The following is a 24,259-nucleotide window of genomic DNA, read 5'->3' on the forward strand; positions in this document are numbered from 1 at the left end:
GAAGCACTCTTTTCCATGACGGAATATGTATACATCAGGCAAGATGATCAAACAACCAGCACTGCAGCTTTATCAGTCAACACTACTGTTGACATGGTAAAGACTGACGTTCTCTTAGCTACTAAAAACAGCCAAAGATAAACATATTCGGACAGGCTGCACATATTCCCATTATGCATACTCGAGTGCTCCTGAACTTCATATTTCATGTAACCTGCACCCCTTCAGTAAGCAAATGGTCAGGTTTCCAGAGGCTCCTGTTTGATTTGTGCTACTGCTTTAAATAGCACCAAGCAGCAAAGAAGTTTACACGTAGGAACTATTTAGTGAGTTGAGTGTTACACCACAAGGGAGGGGGACTGATAGGAGCGTACTGTGCCCTTTAAACCACTCGGGGCCATAATGATGGTGTTTTCTTTAAAGCAGCTTATGCAAGAGCATACACAAACAAAACAGAGAAGTGCGTTCAATTACAGCACACTTTGGTTAGTGTTCTTGAATTACGTCTAAGAAATTTTTCAGCTGTAACGATATTTAATGCAGCTATCAATATCATCAGTTTATTTGGATGATAGTTTGATTATACATTCAATTGCAATAATGCCTCTATCACTTTAACTCCTCAGTGAGACTACAGGACACTTGGGATTATTTGGACATGGTGTGTTTAGTTACATTGTGAAGTCAGACACTTATACAGACACTGTAAAATGTCCAAACTACATTGCGATTCATACATTCAGAGACATTACACAAAATATGACAGATTGGAAAAAAATTAAATTATATCCATAAAACTCTCTAAAAAGCTCAAAAACTGTTTTATTTCGTATACATTAAGAAATTTTCATTGACTGACTTCTTATAATAGTTTCCTATTTTCTAAATAGCCCTGCCCCACCCCTCAAATGGCTTTAAACTGAACAAAAGCATGCGTTTATCATCATTTCTATACCTGTAGACAATTAGAATTCTAGCAATGCTTTTGCTTTTTGGCTACGTAAAATGAAAAATAAAAATAGCTCAGTTTACGTGTGTCTTGAACTAGGCTTGCATTTCTATAAAGGTCTCAGTGCATAGCATTGAATTTATTGACGTTGTGAAAACTGGAACATGTAAAATCCCTGAAACAAATCATACATCTCTCTTTCATTGGAGCATTGTTTATGCAGTAGTCATACATAAATACAGCAGGAAAAAAGGTCTTTCAAGATGAACGCCCGGCTGAAGACAGATTAGGTCAACATGTCCCAGAGACAGCAGCAGCACAGAGCTGTCCAGCATGCGGTCAGACATGCCTGGTCTCCCGAATCGTCTCGCCGACCCTGTTCCACGACATACACTGGAGAAAGGGGAGAGTGAACACAATGATCAGTGGCATTAAATATTCACAACAGTGACGCACAATACTTCCATTCCTGCAAAGAGATATGGGTCCGTCTCAGAAACTGGTCTCTCATTTGGGACATTAAATGGTCAAAAATTACATTTTCTAATTTTACTTTTTTTTTTTTTGCATTTACCTAACACTCAATGTTTCTTTTGTCATGTTTAATAAGAATAAAGATAGTATCTTGCTTTATCTGGCCTCCACTGTGGAAAATTTTTGATTACAATTCAAATGCTTTTGTAAAATTGATTTACATATAAAATAACTACATCATGAAGAATTAAAGCCCCTCCTTCACAGATGAGTGGAAATATTGAATAAATTTCCTCTTTTTGATTGCTTGGGTTAAAAATGCCAAGTTATGATGACTGAATTGATGATTCACTTAAATATGAATAATATGATGCATTTTGGGTATTTGATATGGCGAAATAGGACACAATGGAAAAATCAAGAACACACCGGAAAGATGAGAATAACGGCGGTGGTAAAGGAACAGCGACTGTACCGGCTGAAGGTCGCGCGGGTCTCTGCTGCGGTGCGCGAGCAACGGGACATCACTACCGCACCGGACGGAGCGGGGGCGGGGCAAAATGACTGGCCGTAGATTCTATCAAAAGTTCGATCTAAATTGACCATGGTTGCAAAATACTGGCCAAAAATACGCAAACACTAAGAAATATGAAAGTAAGATGAAAAAGAAACATTCTACTGCCTTATACTGCAAGACTAAAACAAAATAAAACTGTCAAAACTCTCCTTTTCAGTGATAACGTCCGAACAGATCACTCGCGTAACAGAAAGACCGCAAATGGAAGCACGATCAACTTCGAACTGTTGGAGTGGAAAATTCCATTCTACACATGCAAATTGTTAATGTGTGTCCTTCCCCGCACGCAAATAACACGCTACGGTAAAAAATAGACCACAACTCATTTTATAGCTCAGAAATTCATACAAGACCAGCTACCATCGGAACATATTCTATACCTAACTTTCAGCTTTTGTTTTAAAAAACAAAATCGCAGATTTATCACTAAATTTTTATATGGCGTAGTGATTTTAAGTTACTACTTTGGTGAGGTCATGACCTTGACCCTGAGGCATCCGTTTAGATCAAAACACACGATTGTATTGGTTTTGGGTCTGCGGAAAATGGAGTCACAACGGTGATGAAATATTTTGCATGATGTTTTATTACGGTTATGATTATTCCGTGAGCGCACCAATCCTTAGGTGTATAAAGTTACAACTTAAACTACAATTAGTGATAACTGTAGACTTTTCAGTGGACTACAACCTTTTTAAGGGAATGCGATGTAGTCAACCATTTATCATGTCCCAGATCAAGCCGCCATTTTTCCACAAATTTGTAGAATTTTTGCCAAATTCTGAATAGAGTATTCACATCAAAGATTTAGTTTTATCTGTATTATTTCTTTCATCATTTTATTTCAAATTAAAACCAACATCACCATTCAAAACCGTATAGTTTATTGACTGTGTATATTTAGTGGGGTACCCCCACAGTACCCAGTTTCTGAGACAGACCCATATATAAATATATCAGTGGTTGTCAAAGTGGGATTGCTTTTTTTTTTTTAATAAAAAAGTTACCACAGTTGAAATCTCAATCCAACTGCTCAATGGAATCAATCAATAAAACCACAAGGAGGCTTACAGATGTCATCAGCTTGGCTCTGTGAATGGAAAGTTCAGTAATAAATAGCTCTACAATGCCAATAAATCTGTCCCTGAATACAAAAGCCAAATTTGAGGACCTTTAACACATGACAAAATGGAGATACACAAACTGAAACACACAGTTCCCTATTAGTATGTTCAGACAAACTGAAAGCTTTAGTTCCACTTCTGTCTCTGTGTGTACAGTACCAATCAAAGGTTTGTACACAACTTCTACTTCAGTGGTTTTTCTTTATTTTTATTAACTTCTTCTTTCAGCTGCTCCACAGAGGTTCATCCAATCCACATATTTGATTTGGATGCCCTTTCTGACACAACCCTGTCCAATCTGTCCAGACTTGGGACCAGCACCAAGTATGCACTGGCTTGTACAGCCCTGACCCCGGTGGGTGGGTATTTTACCTAATCTTCATGTATTTGAACTGTAGGAGGAAGCCTGAGCACCCGAAGGAAACCTGCACAGACATGGCGAGAAAATGCAAACTCCACACAGAAAGGCCTTTGTTGCCCATGAGGTCCCAACCCGGAACCTTCGGTCACTGTGAGGCGACACTGCTAACCATTCCATCACTGTACCACCCTTTATTACAGAAAGACACTTCATGTCTTAAAGCAATGATGGACTGTTGTTTCTCTTTACTTGATATAATATGGATGACTACAGTTATGGAATAGGACTATCCATCCATCCATCCATTATCTATAGCTGCTTTATCCTGTTCTACAGGGTCACAGACAAGCTGGAGCCTATCCCAGCTGACTACGGGCGAAAGGCGGGGTACACCCTGGACAAGTCGCCAGGTCATCACAGGGCTGACACATAGACACAGACAACCATTCACACTCACATTCACACCTACGCTCAATTTAGAGTCACCAGTTAACCTAACCTGCATGTCTTTGGACTGTGGGGGAAACCGGAGCACCCGGAGGAAACCCACGCGGACACGGGGAGAACATGCAAACTCCACACAGAAAGGCCCTCGCCGGCCACGGGGCTCGAACCCGGACCTTCTTGCTGTGAGGCGACAGCGCTAACCACTACGCCACCGTGCCGCCCTGGAATAGGACTACTTAATTTTTAAAAATACATGACTGTTTGATGGTCTTAAACGCATTAAGAAGGCAAGAAATTCATCCACTTTTGACGAGGCACAGCTTTTAATTGAAAAGCATTCCAGGTGATGACCTCATGAAGCTGATTAAGATAATGCCAACAGTGTGCAAAGTGTCAAGGTAAACGCTGGATACTTTGAAGAATCTAAAATATGAATTTTAACACTTTGTTTCCCAAATAATTCCATAAAAATGTTCCATATGCTGTTTCATGGTTTTGATGTCTTCAGTATTGTTCGACAAAGTAGAAAATTTTAAATAAATAAATACTGAAATGAGTAGACATGTCCAAATTTCTGACTGGTACTGTATGGGACTTACAGTGGTGGGCAAAAGTTTACATACCCCAACAGAATGTTTCGTTTCTTGCCTATTTCTAAGAGAAATTGAATGATAATACACAAAAACCTTTATTTCACTTGTGGTTAATGGTTGGCTGAAGCCATTTATTGTCAAGAAAATGTTAACTCTTTTTAAACCATTATGACCAAAAAAACTACACAAATGACCCTGATCAAAAGTTTACATACCCCAATTCTTAATACTGTGTATTTCCCCCTTTAACATCAATAACAGCTTGAAGTCTTTTGTGATAGTTGTCAATGAGTCTCTTTATCTTTTCAGATGGTAAAGCTGCCCATTCTTCTTGGCAAAAAGCCTCCAGTTCCTGTAAAGTCTGGGGCTGTCTTGCATGGACTGCACGTTTGAGGTCTCCCCAGAGTGGCTCAATAATGTTGAGGTCAGGAGACTGAGATGGCCACTCTAAGACCTTCACTTTATGCTGTTGTAGCCACTGACAAGTTGATTTGGCCTTGTGTTTTGGATCATTGTCGTGCTGGAACGTCCAAGTTCGTCCTATGCGCAGCTTCCGGGCTGAGGCGTGTAGATTTTCCTCCAGTATTTTTTGATAAGTGACTGCATTCATCCTGCCATCAACTCTTACCAAATTTCCAGTGCCTTTGTAGGTCACACATCCCCAAAACATCAGAGATCCACCACCATGTTTCACTGTGGGAATGGTGTACTTTTCATCATAGGCCTTGTTGATTCCTCGCCAGATGTAGCGTTTAGTGTTGTGCCCAAAAAGTTCAATTTTGGTCTCATCACTCCACACAACTTTTTGCCAGAAGGTTTGGGGTGTGTCTCTGAGCAGTCTGGCATATCGTAGACGGGCTTCTTTGTGGCATTTGCGTAGAAGGGGCTTTCTTCTGGCAACTCTCCCATGCAGCCCATTTCTTCTCAAGAGTCTCCTAATTGTACTCTTTGAAACATCCACATCAACTTGTTTCAGAGAATCTCGAAGTTCACCAGATGTTATTTGGGGCTTCTTTACATCATGCACAATTCTTCTAGCAGTGGTGGGTGAAATTGTTCTTGGTCTACCTGAACGGGCTTTGGTGTCTACAGAGCCCCTGACTTTCCACTTCTTGATTGTTTGAACAGTGCTGACTGGCATTTTTAATTGCTTTGATATTTTCTTATATCCCTTCCCTGATTTATAAAGTTCAACTACCTTTTCACGCATGTCCTTTGACAATTCCTTTGATTTTCCCATGGCTCAATCTCAAAGATGACGCGCAGCACTGGATGAGGGATAAAAGGTTCTCTCAAAAGTCCAGCAATTTACTGACTCTTATTTTCACCCACTAATTAGAAAAAAAACAGATCACAGGTGAAGGTAGTTGCCTTTAATTGCCATTCAGTCCTGTTTATGTCAAATTGTGTACAGGTTTTCAGGCCAATTCACAGGGGTATGTAAACTTTTGATCAGGGTCATTTAGGTAGTTTTTGTTGTTTTCATGGTTTTCAAAGAGTAAACGCAGTAATGAATGCAATAAATAGCTTCAGCCAACCATTAACCACAAGTGAAATAAAGGTTTTTGTGTATTATCATTCAATTTCTCTTAGAAATAGGCAAGAAACGAAACATTCTGTTGGGGTATGTAAACTTCTGCCCACCACTGTAATTCAAATTAACACTCCAGCAAGTGCAACGTCTGCTTCGTGATAATCAAATGAAACCTTTCAGCTTTCAAGAAAAGTGCGAGCCGAAGAAGCTTCCTCATGCCGTTTAAAGCCAAAAACAGATGCATTTTATCTACTGCAAGGAGGAGCAAAACACTAACACACTTTGTTCTGGCAGAAAAGGATTACAATAATAAAACCTGTGCATGGAGTTCAGAAAAATAATAGTACTTTAAAAAAAAAAAATTTACATTTCATTTATACCGATTCTTGTATTTGTGGATTTTTTTTTCTCTAAAAATGAGTCAGAATTGGGTTAGCAATTAACTTCAAGTCACAGGCATACAACTCACTTCTGCACAGTAGCTCTGTGTTCATGAGCAAAAATGCCACAAATTCCAGACAATCGTGTCTGTGCCTCGTGACCCTTCACTGCTCAGCTTAACGCTTGTATTCAGCCTCAAAGATAAATCCAAAGGAATAAACATAATGGGGTGTGTAATTAATAAAAAATAACCGCAGAAAGCAGAGCAGTTACCATTCCAGGGAGGGTTTTTTTTTTAATGTAACATCAATAACAGCACATTTTTTTAGAAACTTGCCAACAGACATTTTTATTTATTAAAGAACAAAAATGTCATTTTTATGCAGTCCCTTTATAAAAAAGAAGTTTATTCAAGTGTGCTTCTACTACTTTTAAACTAAGAGAGTATGCTTTCAGTTTACTTGTTATTTACTTAGAGATATAAAGTTATACACAAGTATACTTGGCTTATACTGAAAAGTATACAGAAAAGTCTAAGTATATTAAGCTTATACTTAAACTTATCAAGATATACTTAACAAAAGTGTAATAAAGTATTAAAATATTTGTGCCTTATGTTTAAGTGTATTCGCCCTGTAGTTGTGCTTCAGCATTGTTGACTCTTAGGTATGTCTATGCTTCCACAGGGCTTTTTTTTTTTTATTTCTCCTGAGTGGGACAATTACTTTTTTTTTTTTTAAACTTATTTTTCTTTAGAGCTTGGGTGTTGATTTCAGTTGTCATTACCATGTTTTCATACTTTGGTATTTAATACAATGTTGCTTTAAATTTTGATTTTTAAAGAAAATAAATATATGTCCTTAATCCTGAGGGCCTCAGTCAGTATTCAAGGCCGAGGTCATGGTATTTCACCATACGGACCTCCCAGCTGGTAAATAACATTTATTTTTTTCTTTACCAAATTCTAACAGAAAACGAGAGCGCCCGAAAGGGAAAACCGAGCCGAGCCACCATTTTGAATCCCCATTCACGGCTGTAATGCAAATTGCTTCCTCCTCGGTATACAAGTGCACTTCCATGTCAGGGGAAAAAAAAAATTTAAAAAAAAAAAAAAACATTTTGCCTATGTAGTCCCCTATTTATACAGAATTGAGTCATTCAGGATTCAGCCATGTTTTTGCTCGGCGTTAGCAAGTTAGAGGTTTTTAGCTTTCTCCTGAAATGTTCTTTTATTTCTTCTTCTTCAGGGTAGTAAAACTCCCTTTCGCTGTGAAGACTGTCATTATCGCTATCCATGCTGTAAAATTACTGCCATTCTCCTGAGAAATGTGAAAATAAATGTTTGTTGTTGTGAACGAGCAAGTCGCCAGAGGTCCGTAACCGGGGTCCGTACTGTAGGATACCGACCCATTCGCCAGCCAATCAGACCGCAGGATTTGATGGAAACCGGACCGCAAAAAAAAAAAGTTATGATTTTGTGAATTCTTAACTTTATAACTTCATTGTAACTTAAGGTATAAGGTATATGTAGTGTGCATGAGGTAAGGGTTCGGGCTAGAAAACTAATAGTATACCTTGAAGGGTAATTGCAGTATACTTCAAAACTAAAAAGTGGACTAGGTGTATATAACCAGTAACAAATAGTATATTTCCAGTATACTACAAAGTATACTTTAGTAAACTAAAAAGTGGACTAGAAGTGTGTAACCAGTAAACCAATAGTATATTTCCAGTATACTATGAAGTATGCTTTTGTAAACTAAAGAGTGGACGACAAGTATAGAACTAGTAAACTATTAGTATACAAGTTTACTTGTGGTATACTTGCAGTTTAAAAAACACTCGTTGTATACTCAAAGTTTACTTCTCTTAGACTTAAAGTATACTTTTTATAAACTAAAAGTGGGCCAATTCAGTCCCAAGAAGTATTAGATTAGTTTACTTACAAGTATACTGTAAGTACATTGATATCAGTAAACTTGGTACACAAAAGTATACTTAAGGAAATATACTTTAACTTTACTTAATCAAATTAACTTGAAGTATACTTCTTTTTGATAAGGGGTTCCTGCCATCACGTATTTTACAGCATATGTAAACAGTAGTGCCTCTCCCTTTTCTTTCTCTCCCTTACTTTATTAAAGACGGACAAATTTACAGTTTGTCCCATGGATGAGGACTTTCCTATCACCGGGAAACTTACATGCTGACACTGGAGTCTCTTCTCTGTAGTAACCATTATGTATTTTTCCCTTGTTGTTTCACGATGTTATCATTTTACACACTTTTTTTTTTTAAATCACAATCAGTTGTTGCTATATAAATGAAACCATATATTAGAACAAGCACGTTAATATATACACACCTGTGATTTGCCTTGCAGCTGGTTCGACTATAGGAGTTGTGCTATTGCAGAAAATTAATCAACACCTTTCGATCAACTAGAATTCAGAAATCAAAACAGCTGAAACAATTCCCGACAGAGCCAACGTCAAGCAGAAGAGGCTCACCTGTGTTTTTGGGAGCCTCTCCATACACCGGTCCGCCATACCCTGGCTGAGGAGGCACTGGATATCCCTGATAGCCAGGTTGGCCAGGGTACGGCCCCGGTGGCGCAGCAGGGTAGTTCGGGTATGGTCCTGGCTGAGCGGGGTAGCCCTGAGGTGGGTAGCCCTGAGGTGGGTAGCCAGGAGCATTGGCAGGAGGGTAACCCGGAACAGGGGCACCTGGGCCTGCGTATGGTGGAGGATTTTCGAAGCTCATCTCAAAGTAGTAGTAGTCGCCGCTGTCACCTGGAGGAAAGAAAAAGCAGCACCATACGCTTTGTCAGTAGGTGGCTTTTGTTCAATAAAAAACACACACCAGCTCAAAAACCAAAGGCCAAATGTCCCTCCTGCTGACGTCAAGTGTTCCACAGCCTCTCCCTTCTGACACCATTGAACCTTGTGCTAGTTGATAAAGCTGACACAGAAACCACTCAGAATAGAAAACTAGAAATGACTCATTTACAGCAAACATTCACGTTTCTGATAACATTGTCAAAATGAATTGCAGTTTTTAAACCAGGCAGAAGTTTCAGCATGTTACCCTGTACCGAGAACAAACAAGTCACTGACTCAAATGTTAAAGGACATGGGACATGAAACATAAATATCAGTTTCTTTCCATTAAAGATATTAATTAATTGCATCAACAAATACAAAATCTATTAAATTCAGCAAAATCGTTATATTCGTGATGATTATATGGCATTTCTGCTCGACTTCCGATATGCATATTTTACAACTGGAAGAGCCGCTGTCACGTGATCATACGTCACAAAAACTTTCAGGCACAGCACAAGCGGGTAGATGAATGGAGAAGTGAATGACAAGAAAATTTTTTTTATAGTCTTTAACGTACATTGAACATCATGGTGTATTGTGCTGCTTATGGTTGCAATAATTCCAATGGGAAATGCCCTGGAGTAAGTTTTTTTGCATTCCCCAAGGACCCGAAGCTGAGGAAAGTGTGGGCTCACTACTGCCGTAGAAAAAACTTTGCACCTACTGTTTCCCACAAACTGTGTTCGGACCATTTCACTGAGGATTCTTTCAACATTAATACTCAGGTACTGAGCGATATTAATTGCCAAGCCAAATTTAAGAGGCCGTATAGCCGGGTTCATGGAGGCAGTGATAGCGCCATAATATACAGGGCCTAACATTCCTACAACTGTAGAGACAGTCAAGAAATCCTGTAACATTAATGGACATTTAAATAAATGTTAAAGTTATGTTGGTAAGTTTGTTTAACTTTTCTTAATTTTCATCTCTTTCGCCAAATGGCGTAGTGTTGTTGGCTGTGTGATGGCGTTTCGCCATTTTGAATGTTTTCATCTCGGATTCTGGAAGCATTGTATCTCAATCAATCTCGAAAAATATCAGCAAAATAAAAAAAACTAGCTTGCAACGGACTTTAGCTAGATCTATGATGAACTTTCAATGTATGATACAAAAATAATACTTCTTTCAACAGATCATTAACCTTTGAGCAGAATTGTTTTTAACTTACCAGGAAGTGTTATCGAGCCGACCGCTTTCAGTTTCATGGGGATTGAATGAACTCTCACTCTCAGAATCATCTGACCCGTCAGAGTAAAGACAAGGTCCATGTTCATGTGAATTTCCAGCTATCGGTTCGAATTGATAGGGTCTAACTTCACATCTCTGTGAAACATCGGGAATGTCACTGTCGATGGTGTCCATTTCGGTAACCTGTTTACATTAGATTCCCAAGCGCTGGCTCCTTGGAAAGTTTTTGTGACGTCACAGGTCACGTGACCACCTAGCTCATTAACGAATCATTGTTTTACGCTGATGTATAAAAAAGTCGAATGTGATTTTCACATTTTTGACGCCCTGCAGTGATTTAGATGGCATTTCTTTTGTCCTTTATACATAATTATACCCAGAAAAAAATATATATATATCCATGTCCCATGTCCTTTAAAGGCTCATAAATGTTGGGGACATGTCATGAATTAAAACTATTAATCTCTTTAAATTAAAAAAGAGCAACACTGGAGCAACGTGGTAAAAATTCATCAGTTTGGTTTAATTTATTTTCAATTAAGAATGCATCAATACTTATACGTGTGTCCAATACAGCGCTCATTTACTCATACTTGTATTAAAAGCCCCGATGCTAACGTCTGATACAGTATGGAACAGATGACACAAAATGGCTGCATTTCATGATTAATAATGGCAATCAAGGCAAATCAGACTGCAAACTGTACTCTGAAGATACAGTATCAAGAGCAGACAACAGTATCTTCCAACAATTACATTACAGGCATTTACCATACGCCAACAGACCCAGAGCAGCCTGGGGAGCAGTTAGGGGTTAGGTGCCTTACTCAAGGGCACTTCAGCCATTCCTGATGGTCCAGGGAATTGAACCAGCAACCTTTTGGTCCCAAAGCTGCTTCTTGAAACATTAAGCCATGGCTTCCCTACATATCCAGAGAAAACATTTTTGTAACCAAAACTCAGCACGAGGAGTTCATTGGTATGTAGTAGCGCACACTAGCGAGGCGAGAATCTCTACAGCCAACACTAGGTCTGTGAAAATACCGGCTCTTAAACAGTGCGTTACTGTTGATGAGCAGTCGCAATTGGTCACAGAATCAGTGTTCATTAACATGCTTAAGGCACAATTTGAATTACTGTACAAGCTTTTTAAAAAAAAAAAAAAAAAAAAAAAAAACACCACATGAGGAATGGAAACCCATCAACTTCGTAAAAGTTTGTACACTCGCATGAGGTGGTTTCAAACGATTAAAAAAAAAAAGGCAATATTTCATAAAATTGAAATGGAAACTCATTTTCACAGTTAAGACACATGGATGCAAGCGAAATTATCATCCCAATGCATTATCAGGTTGGAGAGATCAGTGGTGGGTTTCCCAAAAGCCTCTTAACACCAAGAGTGTCTTATAACATACATCAGCAAGTGATGCAACCTGGACACATCTTCAGTGATGTTACTTGGGGTCTTCAAGTGTTTCGGATCTTTCAAACATCATACACTCTCACCCAGGCGACCCAGCCAGGGGTGATCAAGCCCCAGCTTGTGTCCAGGTAGCGCTACCCTGCCCACAGATCTCCTCTTTTGTTCCACAGCCACCGTGAGGCAACTTCAGCTGCCTCAGTGGCTTCCTTTATGGCCCTTTGCCTCCTTGCTCCTGTGATGCCCAGCATGTTATAAGCCCTACAAAGGGACTGGCCTGCAAACCCTCTACATCCAACCTCAATGGGTTCACATCTTGTCCCCCACCCATTGTGGCACTCCTCCACTAATTGAGCATACTTAGCTCTCTTCCTCTCCTTAGCTTCCTCAATGCACTCCTCCCACAGGACAGTAAGCTCCAAGAGGACCACCTGTTTGATGGTTTCTGAGGTGAGGACTAGATCTGGTCTTAGCTTTGTTGTGGCTACCTTTTTCGGGAACTTAAGTTGCCTTCCCAAGTCAGCTCTCAACTCCCAGTCTTGAGCTGTTGCCAACAAACCAGAATACTTGGTCCTGGCCACAGCTAGTGGTTTCTCCCCGGCTCCCACAAAAGTGATAGTCTGCTTTGGAGGGCAGAGGTGCTTGCACTGGTTGATTCCGTTGCAGATGGTATTCGCAATCACCCTTAGCACTTGGTCATGGCGCCAGCGGTAGCGTCCCTCGCCCAAAGCTCTTGGGCAGCTGCTAAGGATGTGCTCCAGTGTCCCCCTTTTCTAGCACAGGGCGCAGGCTGGTGACTCTACCTTCCCCCAGTTGAACAGGTTTGACGGGCTTGGTAACACATCATAGACAGCCTGGATTAGGAACCGAATGCGCTGGGGCTCTGCTCTCCACAGCTCATTCCAGGAGACTTTACAGTCTAGCGCATGCTCCCATCAAGTCCAGGCTCCCTGCTGCTGCATCCCCACCACCTTGCTCGCTCGTTCCTCTTCGATGCATGCCCGCACCTCTTTCTGAACCAGTGCTCTCCTGTCCTCTCCCTTTACCTGGTCAAAGCGAGGTGTTACATTGCTGCCAAGGCCTTCTCTACCTCGAGCTACTGTCCCGACCAGTGTCCTGTATCGTAGCCGTGATTCAGCCACCTCCACAGCTCTCCACTTCCGCCCTGTCCTAACTTCAATGCCGGCCTGAGAGACTTTTGGGTCCTTTGACTCTCGGTACTGCAACACCTCCCTTGTATGGCTCACTTTAAACTCTTCCAACAGGCTGCTAGTTGGGAGTTTCAGCATGTTATGGCCATACCACATAGATCATGAGGGGCCACAGAATCCTTGGAAGGATGCCATGTTGGTAAATCCAAGCCTTGAACTTGCCTGGTAGGCCCGATTTGTCCACTGCGGCCTCTTAACACCAAGAGTGTCTTAACTAAGAGAGAGAGCATTCATTTTGCTGCTCGCTCATTTACCGTCATGTGCTGTGATGCTTTTGTGAAACTCAGGCCTGTCTCATAACATCACTCAATAGAAACAGACCATTCACACTGGGGACTGAAAACTTTTTTTTTTTTTTTAATATAAAAGTGCTTCTATTTTATACAAAACTGCACTGGAAACCTGTCTAATGACAAGGAGGGATTTCAATACAGTAAAGAAAATAAAATGTTCTTTACGTTCAGCTGTACAAAAGCACTTTTCTGAAGTGGAACAAAACTTCAAAATTCCACTGCAACCCTCCTCAATCCAAGGTAACTAATGCAGCTAGCTAATGCACTTTCAATTACCGTAATAAAGAATGAGCCTAATAGCCTAAGTGCATGACCAAGAAAATAAAACAGTGCTAAATAAACAAACATTTTCCATGACACGCCCGATTGCTTAATCCTAAATAGGTTATTATTCAAAAGGTATCAAGTACCAAAAAAATTTAAAAAAATAAATAAAATGTGCTGGTGGGCAGCACGGTGGTGTAGTGGTTAGCGCTGTCACCTCACAGCAAGAAGGTCCGGTTTTGAGCCCCGTGGCCGGCGAGGGCCTTTCTGTGTGGAGTTTGCATGTTCTCCCCGTGTCCGCGTGGGTTTCCTCCGGGTGCTCCGGTTTCCCCCACAGTCCAAAGACATGCAGGTTAGGTTAACTGGTGACTCTAAATTGACCGTAGGTGTGAATGTGAGTGTGAATGGTTGTCTGTGTCTATGTGTCAGCCCTGTGATGACCTGGCGACTTGTCCAGGGTGTACCCCGCCTTTCGCCCGTAGTCAGCTGGGATAGGCTCCAGCTTGCCCGCGACCCTATAGAACAGGATAAAGCAGCTACAGATAATGAGATGAGATGGTACTCGCCTGAAGAACTGGTACTGATGCATGTCCATGTTTTCTGTGCTGTTAAAACACAACCTCTTTTCTTTCGCTTAAATTTTCAAATAGGCCAACCTAAGAATGGGGACATTTATCAAAGCATTGCTCAGAAATGCATTCCTGAGCAAGGTTTCCAAAATATCCAAACACTTCCACCAAAATTAAACAATTTTTACTCCGTAGCGGGCGAAGTATGGTCTTCGGTCAGGTTTCTTTTTTTTTTGTAAACGATATAACGGGAAAACAGCTAGATCAACCTTCATGAAACTTTCAGGATAGATGGGCATCGGTCTCAAACAGAACCGCCAACATTTTGAGGGTCATCCGGTCAAGGTCACCAAAAAGGTCAAAAATCATTTTTGTTGTGTCTACTGCCTCATATAGAGGCACTAGCCACTATATCATCGTGCTCTAAGAGTGTAAGAGTCTTGTGCATACATGTGTTCCAATTAAAATGGCCAGTGAGTGTATACAATTCGGTTCACCATTCGAAATAAATGGACTAGACTAAAGAAAATCACTTTCAGACATGTTTATGCTTATTACAGAGGGAAAGTGCGTTCCACTGAGCTCTAGCGCCGGGCCATTTCCGGGAAATAAGAGTTTTGGTCATGGCGACAGCGTGTGTATGTCAGCCTCGGTTCAGAGGTTTCAGTTTCGAAAACTGTAAGAGGTAAGAGTAGAATAATATAAAGTACAGACGCTTGGTATATTTTACTTCTGTGATTTTTAAATTGTTCATTTTTGGATTATGCTTCATTTTTGTGGCTACTGCCTCATAGAATAAATATATATGCTATATTTACTGTATGGACATGGGATCAGAAAACTATTTTATTTATAAGCAGTAGCCACATGGACCCATAGGGTACCTATTTTTTTTCGTGATATCTTCCTTCATATTCATCGTAAGTGCTACCGGGTGAGGTTTGTTTTGCCTGGCAGCACTTGTTCTGTTCTTTTCTCAGTCTTGAAATTCTTGTGTTTAAAATCTTCCTGCATTGCATAAATTAGACAAAAATACAAACACTGCTGAAACACTTCTTCAAAGCCACATTCATTCGAAGAGGAAGTGCACCATGAACTCTTTGGATCATATTCTGCTTTCTATCTGTATTCGTTTTACATCATTATATTAATAAACTTTAATAACAGGGGCACAGGTCAAAACTCTCCATGACGTTTAGGTGCAGATTTTAATGACCGGTTTGGATCGTCACATTGAAGATTCTGGAGAGTTTGGAAGCTGGTAGAAGTGCGTAAATGCATACTGTATTTGAGTTATATACAAAAAATAATCATCATCACATTCTACATTTTTGACAGTGTGCCCCCATTTGGTTTTAACTTGCCTTTAAAACTTAATTCAACATTATGGATTATGGTTTTGAGATTTAAAAAAATAATAATAAAAAATAAATCTTTAATACATCTCAGATTTATATATATATATATATATATATATATATATATATATATATATATATATATATATATATATATATATATATATATATATTAGATTCCCTTGGAAAAGAAAACATTATCAAAGTGATCAGACTGAGCATTTAGCCTGTCACAGTCATCTGCCATGCTGCTTATGTTCACTTCGAAGTGAAGTGACATGGAGTACAGTTAAGAGTCAAAATGGAGGACATGAACAGTATAACTACCGTAATGAATCACATCTTTAAACAAGTGTTGCCAGGCAAAACAAACCTCGCCCGGTTGCATTTATGATGAATATGAAGGAAGATATTGCGAAAAAACGATTTTGACCTTTTTGGTGACCTTGATTTTGACCTTGTGTGTGAACATTGGCCAATAAACATATGCTGCATTCATGTGCTATGGGAAGATGATATTTTCCAGTTGGGAAGTGGTATTTACCAGTGTGTTGTGTTCACATGCTTTTGTTGTTGACAAATTAAAGATGGTGGACCAGATTCAAGTTAGCAATAGTTAGTTAGCTATCGTTAGCAATAGCGTCTGCTCTGGATAGGTAAAAACAAACCATAACACATTTTTAAAGGAAACGGATTTCTAACGTATTATATTACACTTGTTAATGACGCAACATTGCATAGACACAAAAAACTACCCACTAGTAAAAAAAAAAAAACTTTAGTAGCGTACAATGCTTAACATTCAAGTGTCTTGTACCACTCGCCGCCATGTTGAAAAGGTTAAAGTTCATCTCATCTCGGCAACTCATGTATCAAAATTTTCTACGAGTTGCCCAGTGGAAAATACCACAAGAGGGGGCGTTCATGTGTGCTTTCCATGTCGGCGTTTGGTATTTACCATAATTCCCATAGCACATGAACACAGCAATAGTTCTGATTCTCATTCACACACCGCACTGTTCTCAGCCAATCAGAACACACCGTACTGCTCTCAGCCAGTCAGAACACACCTGAATGAATATGAAGATATCGCAAATAAACAATTTTGACCTTTTTTGGTGACCTTGACCAGATGACCCTCAAAATGTTTGAGGTTCTATTTGAGAGAAATGTCCATCTATCCTGAAAGTTTCATGAAGATTGGTCCAGCTGTTTTCCCATAATATCGTTAACAAAAAACAAACAAAGAAACCCCACCCAAAAACAATACCTCGCCCCCTGGTGGACTCTGTCCCGGGCGAGGTAATAAGTGCATCTCAATCTCTGTTAAGCAACTGCTGTTATCTGCTAATGACTGGCAGAAAGCCAACCTTAGGGTAATTTAACTCGTGAGAATGTTACACAAAACGGTCATATACTAAAGCATTGAGTGTTTAACAGCACTGTACAAAAATAACTGTTTGTGTAGAACAAACTATTTGTTTGACTCTGTCAAATAGCTTGTAGAATTCCCTAGAAATCCCACTTTTTTTACCTTTACTTTTTCAAATCTGTATTTTGAGATTTGTATTAGAGGGCTATGATTTTTATTTAGGGCAGCACGGTGGTGTAGTGGTTAGCACTGTCGCCTCACAGCAAGAAGGTTCTGGGTTCGAGCCCAGTGGCCGGCGAGGGCCTTTCTGTGTGGAGTTTGCATGTTCTCCCCGCGTCTGTGTGGGTTTCCTCCGGGTGCTCCGGTTTCCCCCACAGTCCAAAGACATGCAGGTTAGGCTAATTGGTAGCTCTAAATTAACCGTAGGTGTGAATGGTTGTTTGTCTCTACGTATCAGCTCTGCGATGATCTGACGACTTGTCCAGGGTGTACCCTGCCTTTCGCCCAGTCAGTTGGGATAGGCTCCAGCTTGCCCACGACCCTGCACAGGATGAGCAGTTAGGGATAATGGATGGATGAATGATTTTTATTTATTTATACATTTTCTCAAAACGTGGCCGATGAGGGCCTTTCTGTGTGGAGTTTGCATGTTCTCCCCGTGTCCACATGGGTTTCCTCCGGGTGCTCCGGTTTCCCCCACAGTCCAAAGACATGCAGGTTAGGTTAACTGGTGACTCTAAATTGACCGTAGGTGTGAATGCGAGTGTGAATGGTTGTCTGTGTCTATGTGTCAGCCCTGTGATGACCTGGCGACTTGTCCAGGGTGTACCCCGCCTTTCGCCCGTAGTCAGCTGGGATAGGCTCCAGCTTGCCTGCGACCCTGTAGAAGGATAAAGCGGCTAGAGATAATGAGATGAGATGAGATACCGTTTGGCCCCTTTTAACCCCTTCAATGCCCTTGGACGAGTCATGTACGTCATGAAATCTTTTACCGCTGTGCCTTATGACGGAAGAATGTTTTAGGCATTGACTGTAATTCATATGTGCCACTGTGAAGTAAAAGTAAATGTCCCATGTAAGGTACATAAAAAGGTGTTTATGATGAGTAGCGTACATCATAAGGCACAACGGTAAAATATTTCATGATGTACGTGACCCATCCAAGGGCATTGAAGGGGTTAAATACAGTTTGCAAGATGAAGCATTCTGAACGACCTTGTAGCCGCCCATTTCATCTACATCACAGCTTCAACAAATTTACAGCGTCTTTGGCAGGCAGCCAAAGTGTGAACATGTGAGAACTTAGGGTTACAGGAAAAATTAGCTTGGTTTTCTTTTTGTTTTCTCCCCTCAATACAGTAACAGACTCGTTCCAGAAGGTGGCAGTAATGCCTGCTGCCATAAAACTCCAACGAATAAGATGTAGAAGTAGAAATCCTACCGTATATCCCACTAGAACAGACACGCTGTGTCGAACATGGTGACGTCATGACGCCATCTTGGAAAGCTGATTTTTCAACGAACTTTAAGGTAACATAAGCGAGTGGACAAAATTCTTTGGAAGGGACACAAACGCATCGAGAATAACTGCACCCATTATGCCATGAACTTCTTTAAGGTTAGCTATAAAAACATATGCTAGCCAAATGTTGATGCTCCTTTTTGACACAGTCAGAGTGATCACAAACCATCTCACGGTTTTATTTTTGCTCAGCATTATTTCGGTGATAAAAACACCCATTTTCATCGATTACAGTTGGCAGCACAATACACAAAATGGGATATCTAAAGTAAACAGCTTGTGTCCTATTTATCGAGTAATGATGGAATATTTATGGCTGTGCAACACCTTAAAAAAAAAAAGTAAAACCAAGGGCCCATTTACACGAGGACGCTGTCGGGTAAAAACGACTAAATATTTTATCGGAAGTGCCTTTCGTTTACACGAGGACGGCGTTTCCGAGGCTGAAAAACGGATAAAATTGAAAGCGCCTTCCAGAGTGGATAAGTTAAAAACGGCCCCCGTTGCATATCCGTCTAAACTACCCAATACGCGAAACTCTGCTCGGATCTGCTCACGTCGGGTACGCGTTTACGTCATACATATGTCATATACTGCACATGCCAGCCCGGGAAGTAAGAAAGTAAGTAAAAAAGTAAGAGCATGTCTGATTACATCGATCCAATGGACCTTCAAGCTGCTCTGTGTTTTAATGCAGTAGATGTGTTTTCCTGCTCACCCGCCCGGCTGGAGCTCCTCAGTTTGGTGTCGCCAAGTTACACACACACACGCACGCGCGCGCCGCCTATTCAAGCCGCTCGTGAAACCATAAACCCGAGACTGAAAACAAAACTAGCAGCCGAACGGGTTTATTTTGCTGAGATGGACACTGCCTTTTCTCTTCTTCACCGAAACAAGAGTGAGTGTTACTTAATAAAGGCAGATTAAAAGAGTTTCGGTTTGCTCCTGCTCCTCCCTCGAGCACTACAGTACCTCAGCCGGACCGGTGTTCTGTAAAGTTATCCTAGCAAGTTCTCATACAGACCGTTTTATTATTCAAAACAAGTCATTACAAATTATTTGACTCGGCCAAAGACTCGACCAATACGCACAAAACATAAAAATCGGCAAATGCGTGAAATTCTCACCGATTTTCTATCAGCCCAGCTGATCGGTGGGACAAAACTACTGTTGAATTTTCCTACCCTCCTGGATTTCGTGCATGCTTGGTAGGATAACTTGACAGAACAGCGGCGCAGATGTGCAGATCAGACAAGACAGAAGACGTTGCGCATGCGTGCAGACATAGCGGAGACATTTATGCGTCACCGTATAGACGCAGATTATCTCCTTGAAAACGGTCGTGTAGACGCGGAAAAAAGTGAGAACGAAAACGGACTTTTGCATTTTTGTTTTATACCGTCCCCGTGTAAAGTGGGCCTAAATTAAAACTAGGTCAATTCCTCAAAAAAAAAAAAAACCCCAAAACCCCAAACTACCTATGCACTTGTAAAATTAAACTGAAATTTTAAAAAAATGTTAGACTAAATGGAAATAAAAATGAATTTCACAACTCTGAACATACTGTTGCGCTTTCTCCCAAACATCTCCGCTTGTTCCTTCCAAGTATCATTTGCTGAATAACTAATATCTTCTTGATTTAGATTGCTGTCGGTGGTCATACCATGAAAAATGAGAGGAATATGCAATACGCAACATATACACACTTTTGTAACTGACCTGGGGTGGGTTTCCCAAAAGCATCTTAACCCTAAGAGCATCTTAACTAATGCCGCTTTTCCACTACCAACGCGGCTGAGTTGGGCTGAGCCGTGCCGTGCTGAGTTGGGCTGTTGGAGTTGCATTTCGACTACAACCGCGCTGAACCGTGCTGGCTGGAAGTAGGTGGACACATTGGGTGGAGTTAGCGAAAGTGGGTGGACGTCACGTGATGTCGTTAGGCGGCGCAAACGGTGACATCAGTGATCTTTTAAGCGGTAGTCTCACGGCCCGAATAGTAAACAATAAACATGGAGGACATGGAGTCGTTAGTGTTGCTGGTCTTGGTGCTGTGGCTTGTTGTCACCGACAACGCCAACAGATACTGGCAAGAGCGTATAGATGAGGCGAGGCGCATAAGGCTTCAGAAATTCTCGTAATTCTTCTTCTTCCGGGTTTATGGTGTTTACAGATCCCAGCGTGCTCGCGGGGCGTGTGTGGGCATGTGAGGACACTCCTCCTCACCAATCAGTGCACAGGGGAGTGTCTCCTCACGCCCCTAGCCCCACTCGGCTCGCTTTGGCTCACTTCAGCCCTGCTCCAAAACCGTGCGAGTTTTGGGTGCTAAGCAGGGCTGAAGCGAGCTGAGTCGTGCTGCTCTAAGGTAGTCGAAACGCGAGCCGTGTCGGGCTGAAGTGAGCTGAAGCGAGCTGAAAAAGGGTAGTGGAAAAGGGCCATAAGAGAGAGATCATTGTGCTGCTCGCTCTACCATTTAACAGTGATCTTTGTGCTACGATGCTTTTGGGAAACTCAGGCCTGTTGTCTTTCTATAGCCATTACAGCCTGGGAAGGGAACAGTCGACTTTGAAAGGCCCAGAATGTCACATTGACATATCTTATTTCAAAAAAGACAGTTTTCCAGGGCATGTCCCTTTTCAAAATGGACTCCTGACATTTTATTTATTTAAAGACTGCACAGATTTTCATAATTTTGCAGGAGGTGACCAAACCAGATACTTTGCTTCACATAATATGATGTAACCACTTCTATACATGCCATATCCCATGACAAACACATGCCTTTCTCAGCGGTAAACTCAATCAGCATAGAAATCCTCATGAATGAGAATCATTGTCTTGTACCTGACCCAAACCCGGATAGGATGTCAGTATATACTCTTACCATGCAATAACACAGGCCACCTTTCACTCTGCAAATCCAATTCAACGCAGTATCTAGTCTAGATAAAAACCACACTGAGTAGTTCCATAAATGGTGGGGAATTATTAACCAGAGAGCCACATAATGGTGTGGACACACACAAGACATACAAACAACACTGGAAAGCTTGTATGACTAATGCCATACACAACAAATTAAACACATGAAGCTTAAAAACACACATATGAAATAGAAGTGCTCCGTTTATGTTTGAAAGAATATCTTTGTCTGACATTAAACATTTAGGTTTCAAACTTTAAGACACCATGGTTACTTCACTGTTATCATTTAATCATTGAAATCTGGGTGCCAGTGAATGCACCACGTTTAGGCCAATGGAAGAATGCGTTTTCAGCAAGAAGAAGAGGAAGAAGTCAGACACAAATATAAGTCCTAGCAAATAAATAAGCAACGCGAAGTGTATGTTCTGGTCTCTTTTACACTTGAAGAAATACATTAACGCTAGGAGCAGTCTGCTGTTTTTCTAAGTCAAGTTAACGGATTCCTGGAACCCGGGCGAACATAGGACCCTGGGGATTCTCTATGAGGCTATACAGCATATTAGGAATATGTGACGCGTAAAAATAATAATAATAATAAAGGATGAGTTAAATTACATGAGCAAGGACGGATTTTTTTTTAAAAAAAGGATAAAAACTACGTAAACAATTTCTAATGAGATTTTTAAAGGCTAAGCCAGTTAAATTATTTACTTACGTTTAATAGAAAGTAACGGTATCAAACGCCGTCGATGAAGCTTTACGAGCGCCTTCTTGCATGCAGCGTTCACTTGATCCCGGAAATGATGTTTTATTGCTATTATCAGTCTGACCAGCCGGAGTCGGTCTGCTGAGTCAAAGTGTTCCTCTCAACCAACACTACGTCATAATGACGCCACAGTTACGGCGGTGCGCGCGACCTTATTGGAAAGTTCTGAGAACACTTTATCAGCTGACTCTCGAATGTGTTGCCAGATTGTGTTGATTCACCCGACTGTAGTGTTTTAAAGTCATATTGGGTTGGAAACCAAAATAAATAAATAAACAAAGGCGCTGTGTTCTGTGGTAGACAAAATAAGATTACAGTACAGACTGGATTATAATTTAAATCTTGACTAGTTTTACACACACACATACACACATATGACGTCACTTCACCAAAATAAGACTGATTGTGTACAAGTGGGATATAGCTCATCTCATCTCATCTCATCTCTATCCACTTTATCCTGTCCTACAGGGTCGCAGGCAAGCTGGAGCCTATCTCAGCTGACACCCTGGACAAGTCGCCAGGTCATCACAGGGCTGACACATAGACACAGACAACCATTCACACTCACATTCACACCTACGCTCAATTTAGAGCCACCAATTAGTAAAAAAAAAAAAAGTGTAGTGGTTAGTACGGTCACCTCACAGCAAGAAGGTTCCGGGTTCGAACCCAGCGGCCGGCGAGGGCCTTTCTGTGTGGAGTTTGCATGTTCTCCCCGTGTCCGCGTGGGTTTCCTCCGGGTGCTCCGGTTTCCCCCACAGTCCAAAGACATGCAGGTTAGGTTAACTGGTGACTCTAAATTGACCGTAGGTGTGAATGTGAGTGTGAATGGTTGTCTGTGTCTATGTGTCAGCCCTGTGATGACCTGGCGACTTGTCCAGGGTGTACCCCGCCTTTCGCCCGTAGTCAGCTGGGATAGGCTCCAGCTTGCCTGCGACCCTGTAGAAGGATAAAGTGGCTAGAGATAATGAGATGAGATGAGACCAATTAGTAAAAAAAAAAAAAAAGTGTAGTGGTTAGTACTGTCACCTCACAGCAAGAAGGTTCCGGGTTCGAACCCAGCGGCCGGCGAGGGCCTTTCTGTGTGGAGTTTGCATGTTCTCCCCGTGTCTGCGTGGGTTTCCTCCACAATCCAAAGACATGCAGTTAGGTTGACGTGGGGCGGCCTTGGGCTGAGGTGCCTTTGAGGAAGGTACCTAACCCCTGACTGCTCCCCGGGCGCTGTAGTGTGGTGTGTGCGTGCGTTCACTGCTTCAGATGGGTTAAATGCAGAGGATGAATTTCACTGTGCATGTGACAAATAAGGGTTTCAATTAGCCTAACCTGCATGCTGTGGGGGAAACCGGAGCACCCGGAGGAAACCCACACGGACAGCATGCAAACTCCACACAGAAAGGCCCTCGCCGGCTGCGAACCCAGGACCTTCGTGCTGTGAGGCGATAGTGCTAACCACTACACCACCGTGCCGCCTGACTCTGAAATTATTTCTTTGACAATACACTATATGGTCAAAAGTATGTGGACACCTGATCATATATCACCTTCCCAAACTGTTACCACACTCTTGGAAGCACACAATTGTATAGAATGTCTTTGTCTGATAGTGAAACGAAGCAACCCAAACTGATGGTTAGAGAAGCAGATTTGGGACCAAAAGGTCACCAGTTTGATTGACCAGCAGGAATGGCTGAAGTGCCCTTGAGTACGGCACCTAACCTCCAACTGCTCCCCAAGGTGCTCTGGGTATGTTGTATGTCACCCTGGATAAGAGTGTCTGATAAATGCCTGTAATGTAATGTAATGTGATGTAATGTTCCATCATGACAATGCCCCTGTGCACAATGTGAGTCAAGTCAAGTTTATTTTTATAGCACTTTTAACAACAGATATTGTTGCAAAGCAGTTTACAGAATTTTAATTACTTTAAACATGAGCTAATTTTATCCCTAATCTATCCCCAATGAGCAAGCCTGTGGCGACGGTGGCAAAGACTCCCTCAGACGACATGAGGAACCAGACCCAAAAGGGAACCCATCCTCATTTTGG

At 41.3% G+C, this 24,259-nt stretch overlaps 1 protein-coding gene across 2 annotated transcripts; it reads right to left on the reverse strand.

Moving 5' to 3' along the window:
- Positions 1 to 648: 648 nt before the first annotated feature.
- zgc:165573 (cysteine-rich and transmembrane domain-containing protein 1) lies at positions 649 to 22,324 on the reverse strand. Of its 2 annotated transcripts, none has more exons than XM_060935213.1 (3): positions 22,160 to 22,324; positions 8,951 to 9,232; positions 649 to 1,342 (listed from the first exon to the last, which is right to left on the reverse strand). In XM_060935213.1, exons 2-3 carry the CDS (start codon positions 9,201 to 9,203, stop codon positions 1,236 to 1,238), a joined length of 360 nt encoding a protein of 119 aa, XP_060791196.1. In that variant the 5' UTR covers positions 9,204 to 9,232; positions 22,160 to 22,324; the 3' UTR covers positions 649 to 1,235. The 2 variants fall into 2 exon arrangements, with proteins under 2 accessions (XP_060791196.1, XP_060791197.1); XM_060935214.1 differs by lacking the exon at positions 22,160 to 22,324 and adding an exon at positions 19,241 to 19,544.
- Between the last annotated feature and the right edge of the window lie 1,935 nt (positions 22,325 to 24,259).

Source organism: Neoarius graeffei, chromosome 12 (genome assembly GCF_027579695.1).
Source record: "Neoarius graeffei isolate fNeoGra1 chromosome 12, fNeoGra1.pri, whole genome shotgun sequence".
Taxonomy (NCBI): Eukaryota; Metazoa; Chordata; class Actinopteri; order Siluriformes; family Ariidae; genus Neoarius; species Neoarius graeffei.

Excerpts from the sequence above, each read along its gene's own strand:
- zgc:165573 (XM_060935213.1), bottom strand. The coding sequence starts at position 9,203 with ATGAGCTTCGAAAATCCTCCACCATACGCAGGCCCAGGTGCCCCTGTT. Across the intron at positions 1,343-8,950 it reads AGAGGCTCCCAAAAACACAG|TGTATGTCGTGGAACAGGGT; the intron begins GTGAGCCTCTTC and ends CCCTTTCTCCAG.